The sequence below is a fragment of the Hibiscus syriacus genome, unplaced genomic scaffold, assembly GCF_006381635.1.
Source record: "Hibiscus syriacus cultivar Baekdansim isolate YM2019G1 unplaced genomic scaffold, ASM638163v2 tig00003041_pilon, whole genome shotgun sequence".
NCBI classification, from domain to species: Eukaryota; Viridiplantae; Streptophyta; class Magnoliopsida; order Malvales; family Malvaceae; genus Hibiscus; species Hibiscus syriacus.
The window spans coordinates 7,546,510-7,566,813 of record NW_024061960.1 but is presented as its reverse complement, the minus strand read 5'-3'; the positions used below and the strand labels follow the sequence as shown (position 1 = coordinate 7,566,813).

At 34.6% G+C, this 20,304-nt stretch overlaps 1 protein-coding gene and 1 pseudogene across 1 annotated transcript; one reads left to right on the top strand and one right to left on the bottom strand.

Annotated features, from left to right (window-relative positions):
* The first annotated feature begins 3,994 nt into the window (after positions 1-3,994).
* Positions 3,995-6,228, top strand: LOC120170891 (E3 ubiquitin-protein ligase RGLG2-like). Its single transcript, XM_039178732.1, has 11 exons — positions 3,995-4,302; positions 4,411-4,495; positions 4,582-4,722; positions 4,815-4,928; positions 5,013-5,110; positions 5,185-5,264; positions 5,332-5,437; positions 5,527-5,654; positions 5,748-5,871; positions 5,985-6,041; positions 6,138-6,228. The coding sequence occupies exons 1-11, from the start codon at positions 4,084-4,086 to the stop codon at positions 6,216-6,218; spliced, it is 1,233 nt and encodes a 410-aa protein (XP_039034663.1). The 5' UTR covers positions 3,995-4,083; the 3' UTR covers positions 6,219-6,228.
* A 377-nt stretch (positions 6,229-6,605) lies between these two features.
* On the bottom strand, positions 6,606-19,381 carry LOC120173707 (annotated as a pseudogene).
* Positions 19,382-20,304: the final 923 nt, after the last annotated feature.

Below are 20,304 nucleotides of genomic sequence, written 5' to 3'. Positions count from 1 at the left end.
CCAGTCTTTCTTTGGTCTCTCCTATTTTGTTTTTATTTTTTATTTTTTATTTTTGTAAAGCCAACACTTAGAAGAAGAAAACAATTTTAAAATGGATAAATTATATAAATGGTTACTTAATTATGTATAAGTTTTACTTTTGGGTAAAATTTACGTATGTTCCCTTATGTTTTCAGCCTGATTGATTTTGGTCACCAGTTCATAAATAAATGGTCTTGGTCTCTTACATTTTTGGTCCGTTCGATTTTAGTCATCCGGTTGTTAACTCTAGTTAACTCATTAACGGAAATCTGAGTTGATATTTAAAAAATAAAAAAAATCACGTTTTTTAATTAAAAAAATACATATATCTTCTTCTTTTTCCTCTTCTGTTACTGTATTATCATTATAATTCCACTAATATTTTTATTTACTTATATTTCATTATATATTTAATATTATTATTGTTGTTGTTGCTGTTGTTGTTATTATTGTTATTGTTGCTGGTGGTGTTGTTGTTACCGTTGTTGGTGTTGCTCTTGTTGTTGTTACTGTTACTGTTATTGTTTCTGTTATTGTTGTTGTTGCTGTTGTTGCTATTCATGTTGCTGTTGTACTTAACAACAACAAATCCGTTATGATAAAATTGAAAGACGTTAGTCATCAGGGACTACTGCACTGCAGTTTTCTCTTTGTGGCCATCCTCTTGCACTTTATTTTTCAGAGAAAAGATAATGATTTGGCACAGAAATGGATTGGTAATGCTGGATTTTTATTGGCTGCAAACCAGTGTTGTAATAATAATAAAATAAAAAGACAAGGGTCCAAACATTTGATGCTACTAATCTCTCTTATCTTTGGGTTTTAGAAAGAGAGTTGTGCTTTTGATTACTAATATCGTTCTTATATTTTGATTATTATCCTTTTAATTATTGAAGTTGTTTAGTTCATACTTACAATCTAAATTAAATAATAATATGTCAACAGTTGTACATAAAAACTGTTTGAATCTATCCAAATAGTATTGCTTCAACCACATGTAAAACAAATTTAATTACACAACTTTTAAAATTTAATTATCCTTTTAAAAGAAGCTTAAATTGTCCATATTTATGAAGGTGACCCTCTGATAAATTGCATAAAACAATTACTCCGACGTTGACTATTTTAGTATGTTTGCCATACCTTAAGCAATAAGCAATTAAGCATGTCATGTCTATTTAGCCAAATCTCCCTTTTCACATTTTCCCTTTTGCAATCATCTCCGCTTTCGTCCCGTGGCGCTTTTAGTGTTAGATAAGCTGCTCCAAAATCAAGCTTATCCATTAAACATCAATCCCGGTCTTAATTTAATTATATCTTTAAAATAGGATAACACAAACGTATCAAGTGACTTTAATAACTAAAGAGAAGGTTATTCTTAAGGGTGTAAATGAACAGAGCATTCGGTAAACTGTTCACGAATAACGTTCGTTTTTGTTCGTTTATTAAGCCAAAAAAATGAGTATGGACAATTTTTTATGTCCGTATAATAAATGAACAAACACGAACAAATGTATATTCGTTCGTTTATATTCACGAACAAGATCGTTTATAAGCTCTCTTCTATCGACTTGTTCATTTTTATTCATGAACAAGCTTGTTTACTTGGTTTCCCTTTACCTTTTATTTTTTAAATTTTAAATATGGATGAAGGTAGGGACTAAATTTTACAATTGGCATAATTTTTAAAAAGTTTAAGCACTATTGGCATAATTTCACAATTTTTCTTTAGCTTGCAAATGAAAGGATAAAACTAAAAATTGAACGTATAAACGAACGTTAAACGAACATGTTCGTGAATATTAAATGAACGTGTCCGTGAACAAATAAACGAACACGTTCGTGAACATTAAATGAATACGTTCGCATACAATAAATAAAAGAACACGATATTAAAAATTTAAACAAACATGAACCGAACATGAACACCTTTAAAAATAAACAAACGAACACGAACATAATCTTATTCGTTCAAGCTCACTTCATTTACCTAGTTATTCTCTTAGACATGAAGATTTTATGTTAAGAGGTACACTTTTAAAATTTTAGGAGGAAGCAAATTTATAGAATTTAAGGAGACAAAAATATATTATCAATTGAAAATACAAAGAAAATATCTTAAATAAATATTAATTTGAAATTTTTAGGGGAGTGATTTATCCATCCCCTTCGATTCATCTATGTTTCTATAATAATAATAAAAAATATCTTTAGAAGTCTGGGTTTGAGTAGCTACGTCCCGTTAACTACAATTCCTTTTTTTGTCCCCAAATTACAGTTAGAAATTTAAACAACTTCTTTAATGTGAATTCTCGTCACAAATTGACCAACACGAGACAAATAAGCTGGATTCAAAGCTTTTCATTCCCGCATGTTGATTTTTTTCTCTATACTTCTGTCCTTTTGTTGTTCTTATGAGCATAAAACGAGATACCTATCCCTGGCTTAAACGTCTTCCAGATGTTACTTTTTCTAAATTACGAAATAATTTTCTCAAAAATAAAGTGCCAAGTGAAATCGTAACATGTATCTCTATATAAATTTGGCATAATGAATGCCCTAAACATTAATTTAACACGTGTTTGATACGATAGACTCAAACACGTTAGATGGATGTAGAGAGCATAATAGGAAATAGATCTCATATATCATGTGAAATTAGTTTTACATATTTAGATTTGAATTTTATTTGTTAATTAAATTAAATTAGTATTATTGTTGGTATAATATATAAGAGGACGTGAAATTATGTATGTATAAATATGTGATTTTTAGGGGAAATAGAATAGACTTTATACGATAGTTATGTTGTACAATGAGAAAATTTAAAGTTATTTTATAGTAGATTTTAAACTAAAATGTTGATAGTATACTTTAAAAAGTTACACAAATAATAATAATTTCAGTTATAAACGAGAATATTACATTGCAACGGATTTTAACATAAAATATTATCATGTCTACTCTAAAAAGTTACGTAATTAGTAATAATTTATATTACAACAAAAAATGTTATATGAGTTTATTGACGATAATTTTTTATGTTACAACCAAAATAATTATGAAATTTACATGATTTCTTCTCAAGAATGTAATATTTTTTAACATAAAATGTTATCAAATTCACTATGAAAGTTATACACATAGTATATTTTTCGTTCACTTTATATTAATAAATTGTATTTTAAATCCCTGATTGTATATAAAAGAATATATGTTAAAAAACATTTAAATTTTACTTAAAATATAACTCAAATTTAAAATTTAAATATATATTCTTATTATGTTGACCGAAAGGAAATTTAATATAACTAAAACTCCAAGAATCCAATATGAGTCGAAATTCTCAATAGCTAGCATTTATATAGAGTTTCCTTTTGGTCAAATGAGACAACTTTCGTCTTTCCGTGAGGTTTCTGAGACAGATCAAGATTACGTTATTATTCTTGAAATCAATTGACGACACACACATTCTCAACTGATCGAAGGTATCATGTTAATCTTAACATATTTGCAAGGAACCTCCGTCGAACATTCACCAGGAAATTAAAGACAAGTTCAGGCTTGTAGTTCCATGTGCCGTACTCTCTGACCATTAATTAATTTCTTGCTGCTGAGGTTGCTTATATTTATATATGATTCACATTATCACATGTATAATTAATTTTTTCTTTAAAAGAAAGAATGTTGAATACGTTATCTGTAACCAATCAATTACGTGTTCATTTCTGGGGAAAAACTCACCCAGAATTTCTTCTCTTACTTTCTTTTCTTTGAGTTTAAATTTCTACTTCTTCATTTGTAAGAACTTTCCTGTGGTTGCATAACCTTTGAATCGGTCACTAATTTTCAGCACCCTTTTTTACATTTTATTGATTTTCCATGGAAATTTCGCTTTATATGAAACATTTAAAGACTTCAATAGAATTAGATTACAGTAACAGTACAACCTTTTCATATCCTTCACTCGCCAAATCTTGGTTTTCTCGTTGCAGGAGGAGACATCACTTATTTCCATTAGTGAACCATTAGAGTAAGGTTAATCTTTAGATTTTATTAGTTATGGGAAGCAAAATTTCAAAGGGTTCTAGTAGGAGGTCCCGAACAAGCAGGTCAAGTGATACAGGTTCATCGAGCCCTTACGGATACCCCACACCTCAGCATCCAAGTTATGCACCATCGCCATTGAGTAATTACGGATGTCGAACACCCCGGCGTGTTCATAAGACTATAGAAAGGAAATACTCAAGAATAGCTGATAACTACCAGACACTAGACCAGGTTAGCTTCATGTTCTGTTATTCTGTTGAACTTTTATCTGGTCTGTCCTTTTGTTTTGGTTAATATGAAGAAAGGGTGCGATTTCATGTGAGAAATTGGTGATTACAGGTTACTGCTGCACTTGCACAAGCTGGTCTTGAGTCCTCTAATCTTATTGTTGGCATTGATTTTACAAAGAGCAACGAATGGACAGGTACCATCAGATGCCTATAATTTTCTTCTTTTTTTGTTTTCAAATTATCTGCAATGCACCATATTTAAACTTTCATGGAAAACCAGGAGCGAGGTCCTTTAACCACCGAAGCTTGCATCACATCGGACATGGTCAAAATCCCTATGAACAAGCTATATCGATAATTGGACAGAGTTTATCTTCTTTTGATGACGATAACTTAATTCCTTGTTATGGATTTGGAGACGGTAAGGTTCAAGTCTATTTCTCTTGCCATTCTACATTGATTTGATTCCACTAATTGGATTATAAGACACACTCCGATTCATATATTTGCCAGCATCAACGCATGATCAAGACGTCTTCAGTTTCTACCCGGAAGAGAGATTCTGTGAAGGATTCGAGGAAGTGCTCGCACGATACCGAGAAATCGTTCCTCAACTGCGACTTGCAGGTGCCTGGCTTATTCTTGTTATATATACATCTTGAAGTTAAGCAGTTGGTTGTTACAGTAGTCGTTTATATTTGCTGATTGCAGGACCAACATCTTTTGCACCCATTATCGAAATGGCGACGACTATTGTCGAACAAAGTGGTGGTCAGTACCATGTTTTGTTGATAATTGCAGACGGACAGGTAATTCACAACATTTCTCTGAAACTCCACACATCAGTTTTTGTAAAACTTCTCTCATCTTATGTATATTTTAGGTGACCAGAAATGTTGACACACATCATGGTCAGCTCAGCCCACAGGAGAAGAACACAATTGATGCAATTGTAAAAGCAAGGTAATTCCCATAACTTCCTATATAGCACCAAATTTACATATATCCTCACATGGTCATTTGGCTGCAGTGAGTTCCCGTTATCGATTGTCCTAGTCGGGGTTGGTGATGGACCTTGGGACATTATGAGGGAGTTCGATGATAATATCCCTGCTTGTGCTTTCGATAATTTTCAGGTGAACACGAACTAACTGAATTAAGTTCCGAGTTCCACATAATTTGCTAGTCTCTGAGTGTACTTAGTTCTTAATCTTGATCGTGCCAGTTTGTGAACTTCACCGAGATAATGTCAAAGATGATGAATCCATCAAGAAAGCAAGCAGAATTTGCAGTTTCAGCCTTGATGGAAATACCTTCACAATATAAAGCAACGATTGAGCTTGGCTTATTGGGGTAATTTATTCGTTTTGTCGACTTCCATTCATGTTCATTTCTTAATTGTGTTGTTCCAAAATTAATTGGTTTCCTTTTTATAATTGAACTCAGAAGAAGGAAGGGAGATACTCCAGAAAGAGTTCCTCTTCCACCTCCCATTTATGCCCCCACAAACTCTTATTCTGGATATCAAACGGCAGTTACTCCAGCCACAGCTCCCTTTCACGACAATCAGGTACACCTTTCCGATGAATACGACCAGCTTGAATAAAATGAAGAGTCAGAACAATATGCACATTACCATAAATATTAATCCTTTTTTTTCCTTTTCTCCTGCAAAACGGACAGGTTTGCCCCATTTGTCTTGGTAATCCCAAGGATATGGCCTTTGGTTGTGGACATCAGGTTGACTACTTACTCTATTTCCCATTTCTAATTTCATTTTATATATATATATATATATATATAATGAATAATGAAATTAAACATTCAAATTGACAGACTTGTTGTGACTGTGGAGAAGATCTCCAGCGCTGCCCCATATGTCGTACAACTATCCAAACTCGAGTCAGATTGTATTGATCTGATCCCCTCCACTTAGAGTTGTAAATATATTTCTTAGTTGATTATTTTTCACAAGTAAAAGAGTTGTTTGTTTTGCTCGTTATTTTCTTGATTATATGTTTAATTATTTTTCACAAGTGAAAGAGATGTTTGTTTTACTAATTGTTAATTCGTTATTTTTGTATTATTGTAACAATCTTATTTGTTTTGTATTGGATGATAGTATCAACGAGAAGATAGTTTGCAAAATTATTGTAAATTGAAATTTTAACAAAGGAGTTCCAAGATTAATACAGTTCCTGAGATTGACAAAGGATTATTTATAGCCTTAATTCTACCGAGCACACAAACGTAAAATAAATACAAGAATGAGTAAACAAACAACAAATAAGTCACTTTTTTAATCTAAGCATTGCTCACCAACCTGGGCTTGAGCGTCACCATCAAACCATTCTTCATGTAGAGCGTGGTTGTCAGGTTTGGTAAAACATTGTGACCTTCAACCACCTTAATGGAGTACCTTAAAAGAACCGAAGCAGCCGCCATTTTCATCTGAGTGTAAGCAAACTTCTTCCCCAAACATAACCTCGGACCGGCATTAAATACGGCGTATTTGAACTGGTTTGAACTAACAAACTTCCCATCCTTGATCCACCTCTCTGGCTTGAACTCCAAGCAATCTTTTCCCCATATGGATTCAATACATCACATTGAGTATATGCTGTGGAAGATTCGAGCATCCTTTTTAACCCTTGTTCCGTCCGGAAACAAGTTGTCTTCTTGTACTTGTTTCATTTCAATCGGCACTGATGGGTAGAGTCGTAAGGATTCAGATAATGCAGCTTGGAGATAAACCATCATTTTCAACCTCTCTTCTGTGAAAGCTCTTATGTTCAGGGTTTTAAAAAATGTTCCGCGACCGTGATTTCGTCCGCGATATAGCGATTTCGCCGCCGTCCGAGTTACCCGTTACCCCGCAATGGCGCTGTCACACCCCAATTTAGGGGTTATGTTTCTTCTATATTAAATATGGAAATTAAATAACTTTTTAATTAAAGTATTGGGTTCAAAAGAATTTTGGAGAAAATTCATGGACTTTAGTTATAATTTTCTCCTCCTTTGTTATTATAAATTTAAGAGATTTCTAGAATAAATTATTTTGTTATTGTGAAATGATATGAAGTTTGGTTGGCAAATAATTTTTTTTATCAGACCAGTATTTTATTAAACAAATTGAGGATAATGAATTAGGTAGGATACGGATAAATTGTTGGGTGAGATAGGAAATAAAATAAGGATTATTTATCCACTTGCATTGAAAACTTTCCTCAAGTGTCTGCCCCAACACCCTATCCTTATCCATATCTCTCTGTCACCGCCTTTGATCTCACCAGAGGTATTCTACTAAAGAGAGACAGTCTTCATTTGTTGACCTCAACTCTCTTGAATATTCCATTTCCAAGAAAGACAGTGATGCCGTGAAAGAGGCACTTGATTCAACTTACTGAAATTGGATGGGCCAAGAAATGGAGTTCACAGTCGTATGTCTCTCGTCGTACGATTAGTCTCCGATATTGAGTCTGAAGTTTTGGGAAAAGTGATCACTCAAATGTTAGCCTGCATACGCATAAGCATACATACATCTCTTCGGGAGTTGACTAGCCTCAGTATTAAAAATGCAGAAAATCTTGCAATTCCAAGTGTTTGAAATGATGCAACATTTCTTTTCACAGTAGTTGGGATAACATGGTTTTTGGGAGTTCTTGCTGACCAGCTTCTTGGGGATTGGGGTTTCTTTGTACCATATTAAATCAAAAACATTTCGTTGATAGTGTTGGTAGTGTGGAGCATTTCGCCTGGGTTCGTCTCTCTCTTACCGCAAAAAAAAAATGAATGAAGAGCGGAGATCACTCAGCCATTAATGTCCCGGAGTTGAGTGCCGTTGAAAAAGGCAAAGCGCCTCTCATTTTTACTGCCAGGTAGCAAAAGAGCGGATTCAAGAAAGGGTTGGGTATTTCTGACTTCCTTCTAATACTAGGAGCCATTATTGCAGCTTTAGCTACAGTTGCCACCATGAGAACTAGTGATGAAACGCTTCCTTTCTTCACCCAATTCTTACAGTTCGAAGCCAGTTATGATGATCTCCCCACATTCATGTTTTGTGTGATTACAATGGCACTAGTTGGTGGATATCTCGTCCTTTCCCTACCTTTCTCCATAGTCACTATCGTTCGCCCTCATGCGGTTGCGCCTAGACTCCTTATCTTTATTTTGGACACTATATTAGAAGTTGTAAATAACCCTGAACGCATGCATGAATTGATGAGTGAAAGAAGGAAGGAAATAAGAAAACTATGAATAGAAAAGAGACAGCACGTGGGCTGTTTGAAGAAGTTAATAAAGGATGAAGGGTAAATCACAACACGAGTCATCCAAGTTTGGTGATAATTCAACTTTGTCTTCTAGTTTCTATAAAGTTATGAATGTTGTCTAATGGTTTGAATAAGATTATTTTGGTCACTCACCTTGGTAGATAAGTATTAAATTGGCTCTTTGAGTTCTTAATTTGGTCAGTTATATGCCTCTATTATAAAAAGGATTTTTAATAATTTATTTTATGGCGAGGAAATTTATTTTATATTTGGGTTCGTAAATTTGAAGGTTTGGGTTCTTGAGATAAAGATTGGAAGTTAGAAATTGAGATTGATGAGCTTGAATTCAAGAATTATTGTTTGGGTTTTATCGACGTCTTGAGTCCAAATCCGAAGTTCGTTTTGCCAAATTCGTACCCGGTGAGCTGTTTTTAATGATTTATTTTCGGATTCAATATGGTTTCTCAATTAAGTTCCATTTCTGACGTAAATTTGGTTTCCTTGTATCCGAGGAATTATTCGACATTAACTTCAAGATCGAGGGCGTTCGAATGGAATTTAAATGGTCGATCAGTATGGCATGGAAAACGAGGTAATACTTTACTACCTCTTTATGCTTTATAGAATATGTTGGTATTGGTAAATGCATGAATGAAAATGTTTGGGCTCATACGTGTAATTAATGAAGTTCTACCTCGATACGAATGCGGTAGAAAGTAGGCAACTGAATTTGACTCATATGATTATTATAAGAATTGGAGGACAGTTGGAATTAAATTACATGTTCTGAAATTAAGTGATAAATGAATCAACCATGGATATGTAGATTATAATTTATCTCATTAAAGGTAATTGGATGATAAATTATGAGAATATATCGATTAGGTAAAATTACGAAAATACCCATAGATTGTAAAATGATAAGAATTGTCCCTGGGAGTTGATTAATAACTCTGAAAAGACTTATTGATCTGATAAAACTACATATGTGTATAAGGAATGCTAGTTTGCTTAGAAAATTTGGATAATCAGTTTTAACTCCAAGAGGGTTTGTGCAATATACTAGAAGTCTGTTAAGGGAATCATTTCAAGATCAGAGAATGTTCAAGAAAGCAATAAATCATAGGATCTCTAAATTATATTATTTTTTAAGAGTTAATACCGAAATTATCTGGTTAAGAAATTACGAAAATGCCTTTGAGAGATAAAATAGTCTGAATTGACCCTATATGAAAAAGTACTTTGAGGATTTGTACTTAACTCGATTAAGTACGAATTTAATTGGTAAGATCCTGTCTTTGTACAGAAAAATTATAATATTCCGTTTGTAAAATCTGAGAAGACAATTGACCCGAAAATATTCGAATAATGAGTAAATACTTGAAGAGTAATTTATCGGAGGTATTCTGCTGTCAGAATTGTTCGAAAGGACTGAAGACCGGATGGAAGGAAATGATTGAAATATTCTAGAATTATAAAATGACCAAAATACCCCTGGAATGGAAATGACTCAAGAATGTCACCAAGCTCAGGAATGAATGGATATACTCAAGCTTTGAAATGAATAGAAAAATATTGAGCACTAAAATGACCAAAATACCCTATTGGCCTAGAATAAGTAAATGTCTTGGATTAATTAAGGAATCCAAATAAACATGGATGTTGTACTACTCTTAAAGGTTATGGAACGCAGTTTAAGTGATCAACCAACGTTACTGTTATATCATTACCTGAATGATATAAGTACCACTTGAATGTTTGTTCATCTTCTCAAATTTGGATCGATGATAATTCTAGAAGTACGTGGCTCAGCTCAACTCTAGAGCGCATACAGTACTAATAAGTGGGTATTCGTGAGTCAAATCAACCACGAATACCAGAAGGACTTTATTATATAAATAAATTGAACTGAAATGAAGTACAATGTGTATTTGAAATTCAGAAACGTCTGAATTATTCTGGAAAACTTTAAAGTAATCGGGATAGACTTGCTTACCAAACGAACTAAGTAACATCAATGACTAAGGATTAAATAGGTGATTTGATGAGTTTGGAAATACTGTTGAACTTACATTATGAATTGTCATTTTGGGTTATGAGCCATGGATCAAGTACGTCAATATTTCCTGACATTGTTGAAACGTGGAAATGAAATAAAGACCATTGGAAGATTTATTCAGTGATGTTTATGGGGATGATCTATGGATCTGCATTATGGTATTAAAGAGTGAATACATTGGAAGGATAATGAATTGACTTGTTGACATGCATCAGTTTGAGAGTTGTGTAACTCAAGTTGTTTGATAATATGATCGATAGTCGTAGATTGTAAATGACTTGAATCTTCGATTCTATATTTCATCTAAAATCACTTCGGTCATGTTTGAAAAAAAAACAAGTAACGCAGAAGGAAAAGATTCTGAATATCTCATTTGGTTCAATTGGGCTGAAATCCTATGAATTCAAAGTATATTCCTGAATACCCCTGATTGTTTGGGTAATGGAATCACTCGCAGTAAATCTGAATTTAGAATTATTATGTATAAAGGTTCCTGAACGTTTTCCTAATGCACACGAAAATATAGTGGGATTCTAATGTATCAACCTTAAATGTCTGGCTAGATCGGTTAGTAATCGATTCTCCTCAATAGGACCTTATTCCTGGAATTCGATCAAATTTCATAAGTTTCATGTTATCCAAAATAATAACTACAATGGCCTCTGAAAATACTTGGATTCTCTAGTGTGTTCCCTACTTATTACTGAACTGTTTTATTGGTTTTAATATGTGGTACACCGAATTCATTGGTTATTGTTTTATGGATGCACCAATTTAATGTGACAATTTATGGAATATGGTTGCTATCTAATTTTTGTTTTGAAATGGTATATGATTACCATGTTTTTGGATTTATGGAATTTATGTCACGGTGCAATTGAATTTTGGAATTGAATTTCGATTGAATAGCTCTGATCAAGCTAAATGGGCCTAATGTGACTCTTGAGGGCCTCAAGATGTTTAATTAGGTCGGCTTTCCTTTGCTGTGTGCTTAGGGTAAGCTATATGGACTTATTGACTTGGGCTTAAGGATACAAGCTTCATAGCCTATCCTTAAGTCGGCTTTCTTTTTTCTATGTGCATAAAGTAAGCTATATGGAAAATAATTTTCGGAACTACTAATGGTGCATCAGAAAAGGGTTTAAACTATGATTTTCAAAAGTTAAACTCTTTTACGAATTTGTGAGATTTACTGGACTATGATTTGTTTAATGTACCTATTATGATTTTATTATATTGTTGGAACACACTAGACATCCTATTCGATCTCCTGAAAATGTCATACTTTGAAAGGTTTCTTATGAACTGAGATTCAAGGCTTCTACTCGATGAACTTCTAAGGGAACCCCAAATTATTCTGCAAACTAGTATACGTATGATTCAATAAGGAAATTATATGGCTTTCCATTTATCTACATGTCATGTAGCATCATCTGGTAGTTCTGTATTACTGAGCTTTCCGAAGCTCACTCTATTACTCAACATTGCAGGTTAAAAGAATTGTACCAGTGCAGCTATCGACATCAGTAAGGTAGTTCTTCCGGCGTTATTTTCAGAGTATGATACATGTGATTAGGGGGCATGTAGATTGTATTTTGTTTTATATACGAGTCTGAAAATATGTTTTATTTCTGAATGCTGATAAAGCAATTATGAGTTACATGTTTTAATAAAAGTTTTAAATTTTCTGCTATTTTTACAATGGGTCGCTACGGTGACCCTAATGTGACACTCCAGATCGGATCGAGATATCCGTATCGGTCTGAGGGGGTTACATTTAATAGTATCAGAGCTTTGGTTTGAGTCAAAATTTTCAAGATAGACCGGCCGGTCGGATTTCAAAAGATATATAATCAGTACATGCCTCTAGACTACAATCGTACTACTCTGAACCGGAACTCCAAGGTCGAGTCTCTATCTGTAATGAGCAAACCTAAGTTTTCTATCTGTTAGGACTCTACCTTTACATAAATGAATATCAGAAATGTCTATTTGAATTTGGTAAAGTACTTCACGAGCCATGTAATAGTTACTCATTTGAGAAATTTCGAACCAACTCCAGAAATGAAATTGGGATATGTTATTGCTCTATGGGCCTATTTTCGTAATCATGGCTGAATTGATTTCACAAGAATATTTTCGTTCTGATTATTTCATTGGAATGAGGAAGAGTTATGAATAAAGTGTATACTCAGCTGGTTATAGATTAGTAGAGGACTCATACTTTTGTAAAAGTTACTAGAAGATATGAAAGAACTGATGAAAGTTTCATTTCTGAAATTCTGTGACTAGATTTAATTTCGAGGACGAAATTCTTTTAAGGAGGGGAGAATTATCACACCCCAATTTAGGGGTTATGTTTCTTCTATATTAAATATGGAAATTAAATAACTTTTTAATTAAAGTATTGGGTTCAAAAGAATTTTGGAGAAAATTCATGGACTTTAGTTATAATTTTCTCCTCCTTTGTTATTATAAATTTAAGAGATTTCTAGAATAAATTATTTTGTTATTGTGAAGTGATATGAAGTTTGGTTGGCAAATAATTTTTTTTTATCAGACCAGTATTTTATTAAACAAATTGAGGATAATGAATTAGGTAGGATACAGATAAATTGTTGGGTGAGATAGGAAATAAAATAAGGATTATTTATCCACTTGCATTGAAAACTTTCCTCAAGTGTCTGCCCCAACACCCTATCCTTATCCATATCTCTCTGTCACCGCCTTTGATCTCACCAGAGGTATTCTACTAAAGAGAGACAGCCTTCATTTGTTGACCTCAACTCTCTTGAATATTCCATTTCCAAGAAAGACAGTGATGCCGTGAAAGAGGCACTTGATTCAACTTACTGAAACTGGATGGGCCAAGAAATGGAGTTCACAGTCGTATGTCTCTCGTCATACGATTAGTCTCCGATATCGAGTCTGAAGTTTTGGGAAAAGTGACCACTCAAATGTTAGCCTGCATACGCATAAGCATACATACATCTCTTCGGGAGTTGACTAGCCTCAGTATTAAAAATGCAGAAAATCTTGCAATTCCAAGTGTTTGAAATGATGCAACATTTCTTTTCACAGTAGTTGGGATAACATGGTTTTTGGGAGTTCTTGCTGACCAGCATCTTGGGGATTGGGGTTTCTTTGTACCATATTAAATCAAAAATATTTCGTTGATAGTGTTGGCAGTGTGGAGCATTTCGCCTGGGTTCGTCTCTCTCTTACCTCAAAAAAAAATGAATGAAGAGCGGAGATCACTCAGCCATTAATGTCCCGGAGTTGAGTGCCGTTGAAAAAGGCAAAGCGCCTCTCATTTTTACTGCCAGGTAGCAAAAGAGCGGATTCAAGAAAGGGTTGGGTATTTCTGACTTCCTTCTAATACTAGGAGCCATTATTGCAGCTTTAGCTACAGTTGCCACCATGAGAACTAGTGATGAAACGCTTCCTTTCTTCACCCAATTCTTACAGTTCGAAGCCAGTTATGATGATCTCCCCACATTCATGTTTTGTGTGATTACAATGGCACTAGTTGGTGGATATCTCGTCCTTTCCCTACCTTTCTCCATAGTCACTATCGTTCGCCCTCATGCGGTTGCGCCTAGACTCCTTATCTTTATTTTGGACACTATATTAGAAGTTGTAAAGAACCCTGAACGCATGCATGAATTGATGAGTGAAAGAAGGAAGGAAATAAGAAAACTATGAATAGAAAAGAGAGAGCACATGGGCTGTTTGAAGAAGTTAATAAAGGATGAAGGGTAAATCACAACACGAGTCATCCAAGTTTGGTGAGAATTCAACTTTGTCTTCTAGTTTCTATAAAGTTATGAATGTTGTCTAATGGTTTGAATAAGATTATTTTGGTCACTCACCTTGGTAGATAAGTATTAAATTGGCTCTTTGAGTTCTTAATTTGGTCAGTTATGTGCCTCTATTATAAAAAGGATTTTTAATAATTTATTTTATGGGGAGGAAATTTATTTTATATTTGGGTTCGTATATTTGAAGGTTTGGGTTCTTGAGATAAAGATTGGAAGTTAGAAATTGAGATTGATGAGCTTGAATTCAAGAGTTATTGTTTGGGTTTTATCGACGTCTTGAGTCCAAATCCGAAGTTCGTTTTGCCAAATTCGTACCCGGTGAGCTGTTTTTAATGATTTATTTTCGGATTCAATATGGTTTCTCAATTAAGTTCCGTTTCTGACGTAAATTTGGTTTCCTTGTATCCGAGGAATTATTCGATATTAACTTCAAGATCGAGGGCGTTCGAATGGAATTTAAATGGTCGATCAGTATGGCATGGAAAACGAGGTAATACTTTACTACCTCTTTATGCTTTATAGAATATGTTGGTATTGGTAAATGCATGAATGAAAATGTTTGGGCTCATACGTGTAATTAATGAAGTTCTACCTCGATACGAATGCGGTAGAAAGTAAGCAACTGAATTTGACTCAGATGATTATTATAAGAATTGGAGGACAGTTGGAATTAAATTACATGTTCTGAAATTAAGTGATAAATGAATCAACCATGGATATGTAGATTATAATTTATCTCATTAAAGGTAATTGGATGATAAATTATGAGAATATATCGATTAGGTAAAATTACGAAAATACCCATAGATTGTAAAATGATAAGAATTGTCCCTGGGAGTTGATTAATAACTCTGAAAAGACTTATTGATCTGATAAAACTACATATGTGTATAAGGAATGCTAGTTTGCTTAGAAAATTTGGATAATCAGTTTTAACTCCAAGAGGGTTTGTGCAATATACTAGAAGTCTGTTAAGGGAATCATTTCAAGATCAGAGAATGTTCAAGAAAGCAATAAATCATAGGATCTCTAAATTATATTATTTTTTAAGAGTTAATACCGAAATTATCTGGTTAAGAAATTACGAAAATGCCTTTGAGAGATAAAATAGTCTGAATTGACCCTGTATGAAAAGTACTTTGAGGATTTGTACTTAACTCGATTAAGTACGAATTTAATTGGTAAGATCCTGTCTTTGTGCAGAAAAAATTATAATATTCCGTTTGTAAAATCTGAGAAGACAATTGACCCGAAAATATTCGAATAAGGAGTAAATACTTGAAGAGTAATTTATCAGAGGTATTCTGCTGTCAGAATTTTTCGAAAGGACTGAAGACCGGATGGAAGGAAATGATTGAAATATTCTAGAATTATAAAATGACCAAAATACCCCTGGAATGAAAATGACTCAAGAATGTCACCAAGCTCAGGAATGAATGGATATACTCAAGCTTTGAAATGAATAGAAAAATATTGAGCACTAAAATGACCAAAATACCCTATTGGCCTAGAATAAGTAAATGTCTTGGATTAATTAAGGAATCCAAATAAACATGGATGTTGTACTACTCTTAAAGGTTATGGAACGCAGTTTAAGTGATCAACCAACGTTACTGTTATATCATTACCTGAATGATATAAGTACCACTTGAATGTTTGTTCATCTTCTCAAATTTGGATCGATGATAATTCTGGAAGTACGTGGCTCAGCTCAACTCTAGAGCGCATACAATACTAATAAGTGGGTATTCGTGAGTCAAATCAACCACGAATACCAGAAGGACTTTATTATATGAATAAATTGAACTGAAATGAAGTACAACGTGTATTTGAAATTCAGAAACGTCTGAATTATTCTGGAAAACTTTAAAGTAATCGGGATAGACTTGCTTACCAAACGAACTAAGTAACATCAATGACTAAGGATTAAATAGGTGATTTGATGAGTTTAGAAATACTGTTGAACTTACATTATGAATTGTCATTAGGGGTTATGAGCCATGGATCAAGTACGTCAGTATTTCCTGACATTGTTGAAACGTGGAAATGAAATAAAGACCATTGGAAGATTTATTCAGTGATGATTATGGGGATGATCTTTGGATCTGCATTATGGTATTAAAGAGTGAATACATTCGAAGGATAATGAATTGACTTGTTGACATGCATCAGTTTGAGAGTTGTGTAACTCAAGTTGTTTGATAATATGATCGATAGTCGTAGATTGTAAATGACTTGAATCTTCGATTCTATATTTCATCTAAAATCACTTCGGTCATGTTTGAAAAAAAAACAAGTAACGCAGAAGGAAAAGATTCTGAATATCTCATTTGGTTCAATTGGGCTGAAATCCTATGAATTCAAAGTATATTCCTGAATACCCCTGATTGTTTGGGTAATGGAATCACTCGCAGTAAATCTGAATTTAGAATTATTATGTATAAAGGTTCCTGAACGTTTTCCTAATGCACACGAAAATATAGTGGGATTCTAATGTATCAACCTTAAATGTCTGGCTAGATCAGTTAGTAATCGATTCTCCTCAATAGGACCTTATTCCTGGAATTCGATCAAATTTCATAAGTTTCATGTTATCCAAAATGATAACTACAATGGCCTCTGAAAATACTTGGATTTTCTAGTGTGTTCCATACTTATTACTGAACTATTTTATTGGTTTTAATATGTGGTACACCGAATTCATTGGTTATTGTTTTATGGATGCACCAATTTAATGTGACAATTTATGGAATATGGTTGCTATCTAATTTTTGTTTTGAAATGGTATATGATTACCATGTTTTTGGATTTATGGAATTTATTTCACGGTGCAATTGAATTTTGGAATTGAATTTCGATGGAATAGCTCTGATCAAGCTAAATGGGCATAATGTGACTCTTGAGGGCCCCAAGATGTTTCATTAGGTTGGCTTTCTTTTGTTGTGTGCTTAGGGTAAGCTATATGGACTTATTGACTTGGGCTTAAGGATACAAGCTTCATAGCCTATCCTTAAGTCGGCTTTCTTTTTGCTATGTGCATAAAGTAAGCTATATGGAAAATAATTTTGGGAACTACTAATGGTGTATCAGAAAAGGGTTTAAACTATGATTTTCAAAAGTTAAACCCTTTTACGAATTTGTGAGATTTACTGGACTATGATTTGTTTAATGTACCTATTATGATTTTATTATATTGTTGGAACACACTAGACATCCTATTCGATCTCCTGAAAATGTCATACTTTGAAAGGTTTCTTATGAACTGAGATTCAAGGCTTCTACTCGATGAACTTCTAAGGGAACCCCAAATTATTCTGCAAACTAGTATACATATGATTCAATAAGGAAATTATATGGCTTTCCATTTATCTACATGTCATGTAGCATCATCTGGTAGTTCTGTATTACTGAGTTTTCCGAAGCTCACTCTATTACTCAACATTGCAGGTTAAAAGAATTGTACCAGTGCAGCTATCGACATCAGTAAGGTAGTTCTTCCGGCGTTATTTTCAGAGTATGATACATGTGATTAGGGGGCATGTAGATTGTATTTTGTTTTATATACGAGTCTGAAAATATGTTTTATTTCTGAATGCTGATAAAGCAATTATGAGTTACATGTTTTAATAAAAGTTTTAAATTTTCTGCTATTTTTACAATGGGTCGCTACGGTGACCCTAATGTGACACTCCAGATCGGATCGGGATATCCGTATCGGTCTGAGGGGGTTACAGGCGCCCAATAGCGCCTGCGACGGCCACAATCACAGTAAACCTGAAATAACCAAAAACTTGACCGCGACCGTGATTTGAAACCCTGCTTATGTCATTATTACACTGAGTATGCCCTAAAATATCGTGGATTTCGGCCAGGAATTTGCTTTCCACATCAGGGTTTTTTCGTATTAGCCAGAAAAATCGGGCTAATGCCACCGAAGTTGTGTCTCGACCTGCTATGATGAAACTTACGCAGAAATCTCTCTAGAAATTACCTAGAAAAGGCTTGATTTCACTCTCCATAAGCCTCAACAAGAGATCAGATTGGTCATTTAAGTTTCCAAGTTTGCCTAGTATGTTCCTTGGATCTCTCACTGTCTTATCTGCAAAATCATGGACGACTCTTACAGCTTCCTTGAGCCGTCTCTCGGTTCCAACCATACAAAAGGTGGCATCAAGAATTTTAACAGGCAGAGTTCCGTGGCTTCTTCAAAAGCTTTGGCGAAGGGAACGTCCGGTAGACCAAGGGCTAAACACCCAGGATCAACGCCGAGAGCTGCAGTGCAAATGTTATCGAATGTAAGCCGAAGAAGCACTTCTTGAAGATCAAAGAGCCGCCCTGAAATAGCCAACTTCTCCAATAAAACCAACAACTTTTTGTATACTATATCTTGCATGGTTTTAAAGGAATGATCTAGAAAACGACTCGAATGCATCTCGCCCTTGGCCAGTTGCCTTTGCTGCTTCCATGATTCATCATCCAAGTTAAAAATTCCATCGCCGAGCAGGTCTCGGAATCTCTCTTTATAGTAACTCCCTTTAGGGAAGTTAAAATTGGTCTTGAGCTTATATTCAACATGGGATGGGTCAATTGTAATGATCCCATAGGCACCTCCCATCCACATTCCCCGGTAATGGAATGTTCCCCCAGCTTTTATCAAAGATTTGGTGCCCCAATGATGTATGACACTCATGTTGAAGAGAATTGCCGGTATTATCCCAAGCACCGGCCACAGCGTCGAACCTTTTTCCGTTATTCTCTGGTGTAAGCAAGTGAATGAATAACCCCTGTACTTATTTTCGTCCTTGCAAAAATATTATATTATATTAATTTATATATTATTTTGCAGACACCCACCATTATCTCATAATTACCCTACCATTTTCTCACCCACTCAAACACTACCCAACAACAATTGTTTTTCACTTCCATCGTGCCACTACCCCACTAACTAAAAAAACAAATCCCATTTTCTTTTTCTTTTTAAAGGGGACCGGCACAAACGAAAAGGGGGGAGAGCAAGAACAAAGCATCAAAAAGACCAAAAAAAAAAGAAAGGGAATTAAGATGATTTCTTCGGTCTCGGTTCCCTGCCCAAGATCTCTTCTCTCTTGAAAACAAACCACCATAGCCAAAACCAAAGGGTTTCTCTGCCTCTTCCTCAAACTTCAAACGCTACTTCCAAATCTTGCTTGGCATTTGGATATTCAATACGAGTACCTACATTTTCAGCTTCTCAGTGGATTAATCGTAAGCAAACTACAGTCTTCATGAGCCATGCGCAGCTTAACGAGGTTGCAGAGTTATCGTCGAATTCTGCAGCAGTAATCAACACGAAACCTAAATTTTCATCGCCTAAGGAAGATGATAAGAAACCAGCAGAGACTGCTATTCCGGATGCTGTAGCAATCTCGGCATTCATGGAACAAGTATCGAACCTTGTTAAACTTGTTGATTCACGAGATGTTATAGAGTTGCAACTGAAGCAATCGGATCGTTATCTTGATGACGGGGACACAAACGAAAAAGGCAGGGGGAGGGAAGTCAATTCACCACTGAATCTTTCGACACTTTTCTGAGTTTCTCTATACATTTTCGTAGCTTTCTTCTTCTTCCAACAGCTAGTCCGGATTTCCAGATGGTTCACGCGCAAAGCTCGGAACCCGTATGGGTACCATCGCCTGACACAAGCGGGATCGTTTTGCAAGTCCAAGACTTTATCCAAGTTCATCAGTTGGGGTCGTCGCTTGAAAAACGGAGCCAAATCCATTTGCTCCGCCCAAACCGGGTCCGGTTACATTCCCGACGTTCGACCCCATCGACTTCTAAACCCGACGTTCGACTCCGACGATGAT

What these genes read in the sequence shown, in the direction of transcription:
- LOC120170891 (XM_039178732.1), top strand. Translation starts at nt 4,084, where the DNA reads ATGGGAAGCAAAATTTCAAAGGGTTCTAGTAGGAGGTCCCGAACAAGC. An exon ending in ATTGAGCTTGGCTTATTGGG is followed by an intron (nt 5,655 to 5,747) that starts GTAATTTATTCG and finishes AATTGAACTCAG; the next exon opens with AAGAAGGAAGGGAGATACTC. An exon ending in CTCCCTTTCACGACAATCAG is followed by an intron (nt 5,872 to 5,984) that starts GTACACCTTTCC and finishes CAAAACGGACAG; the next exon opens with GTTTGCCCCATTTGTCTTGG.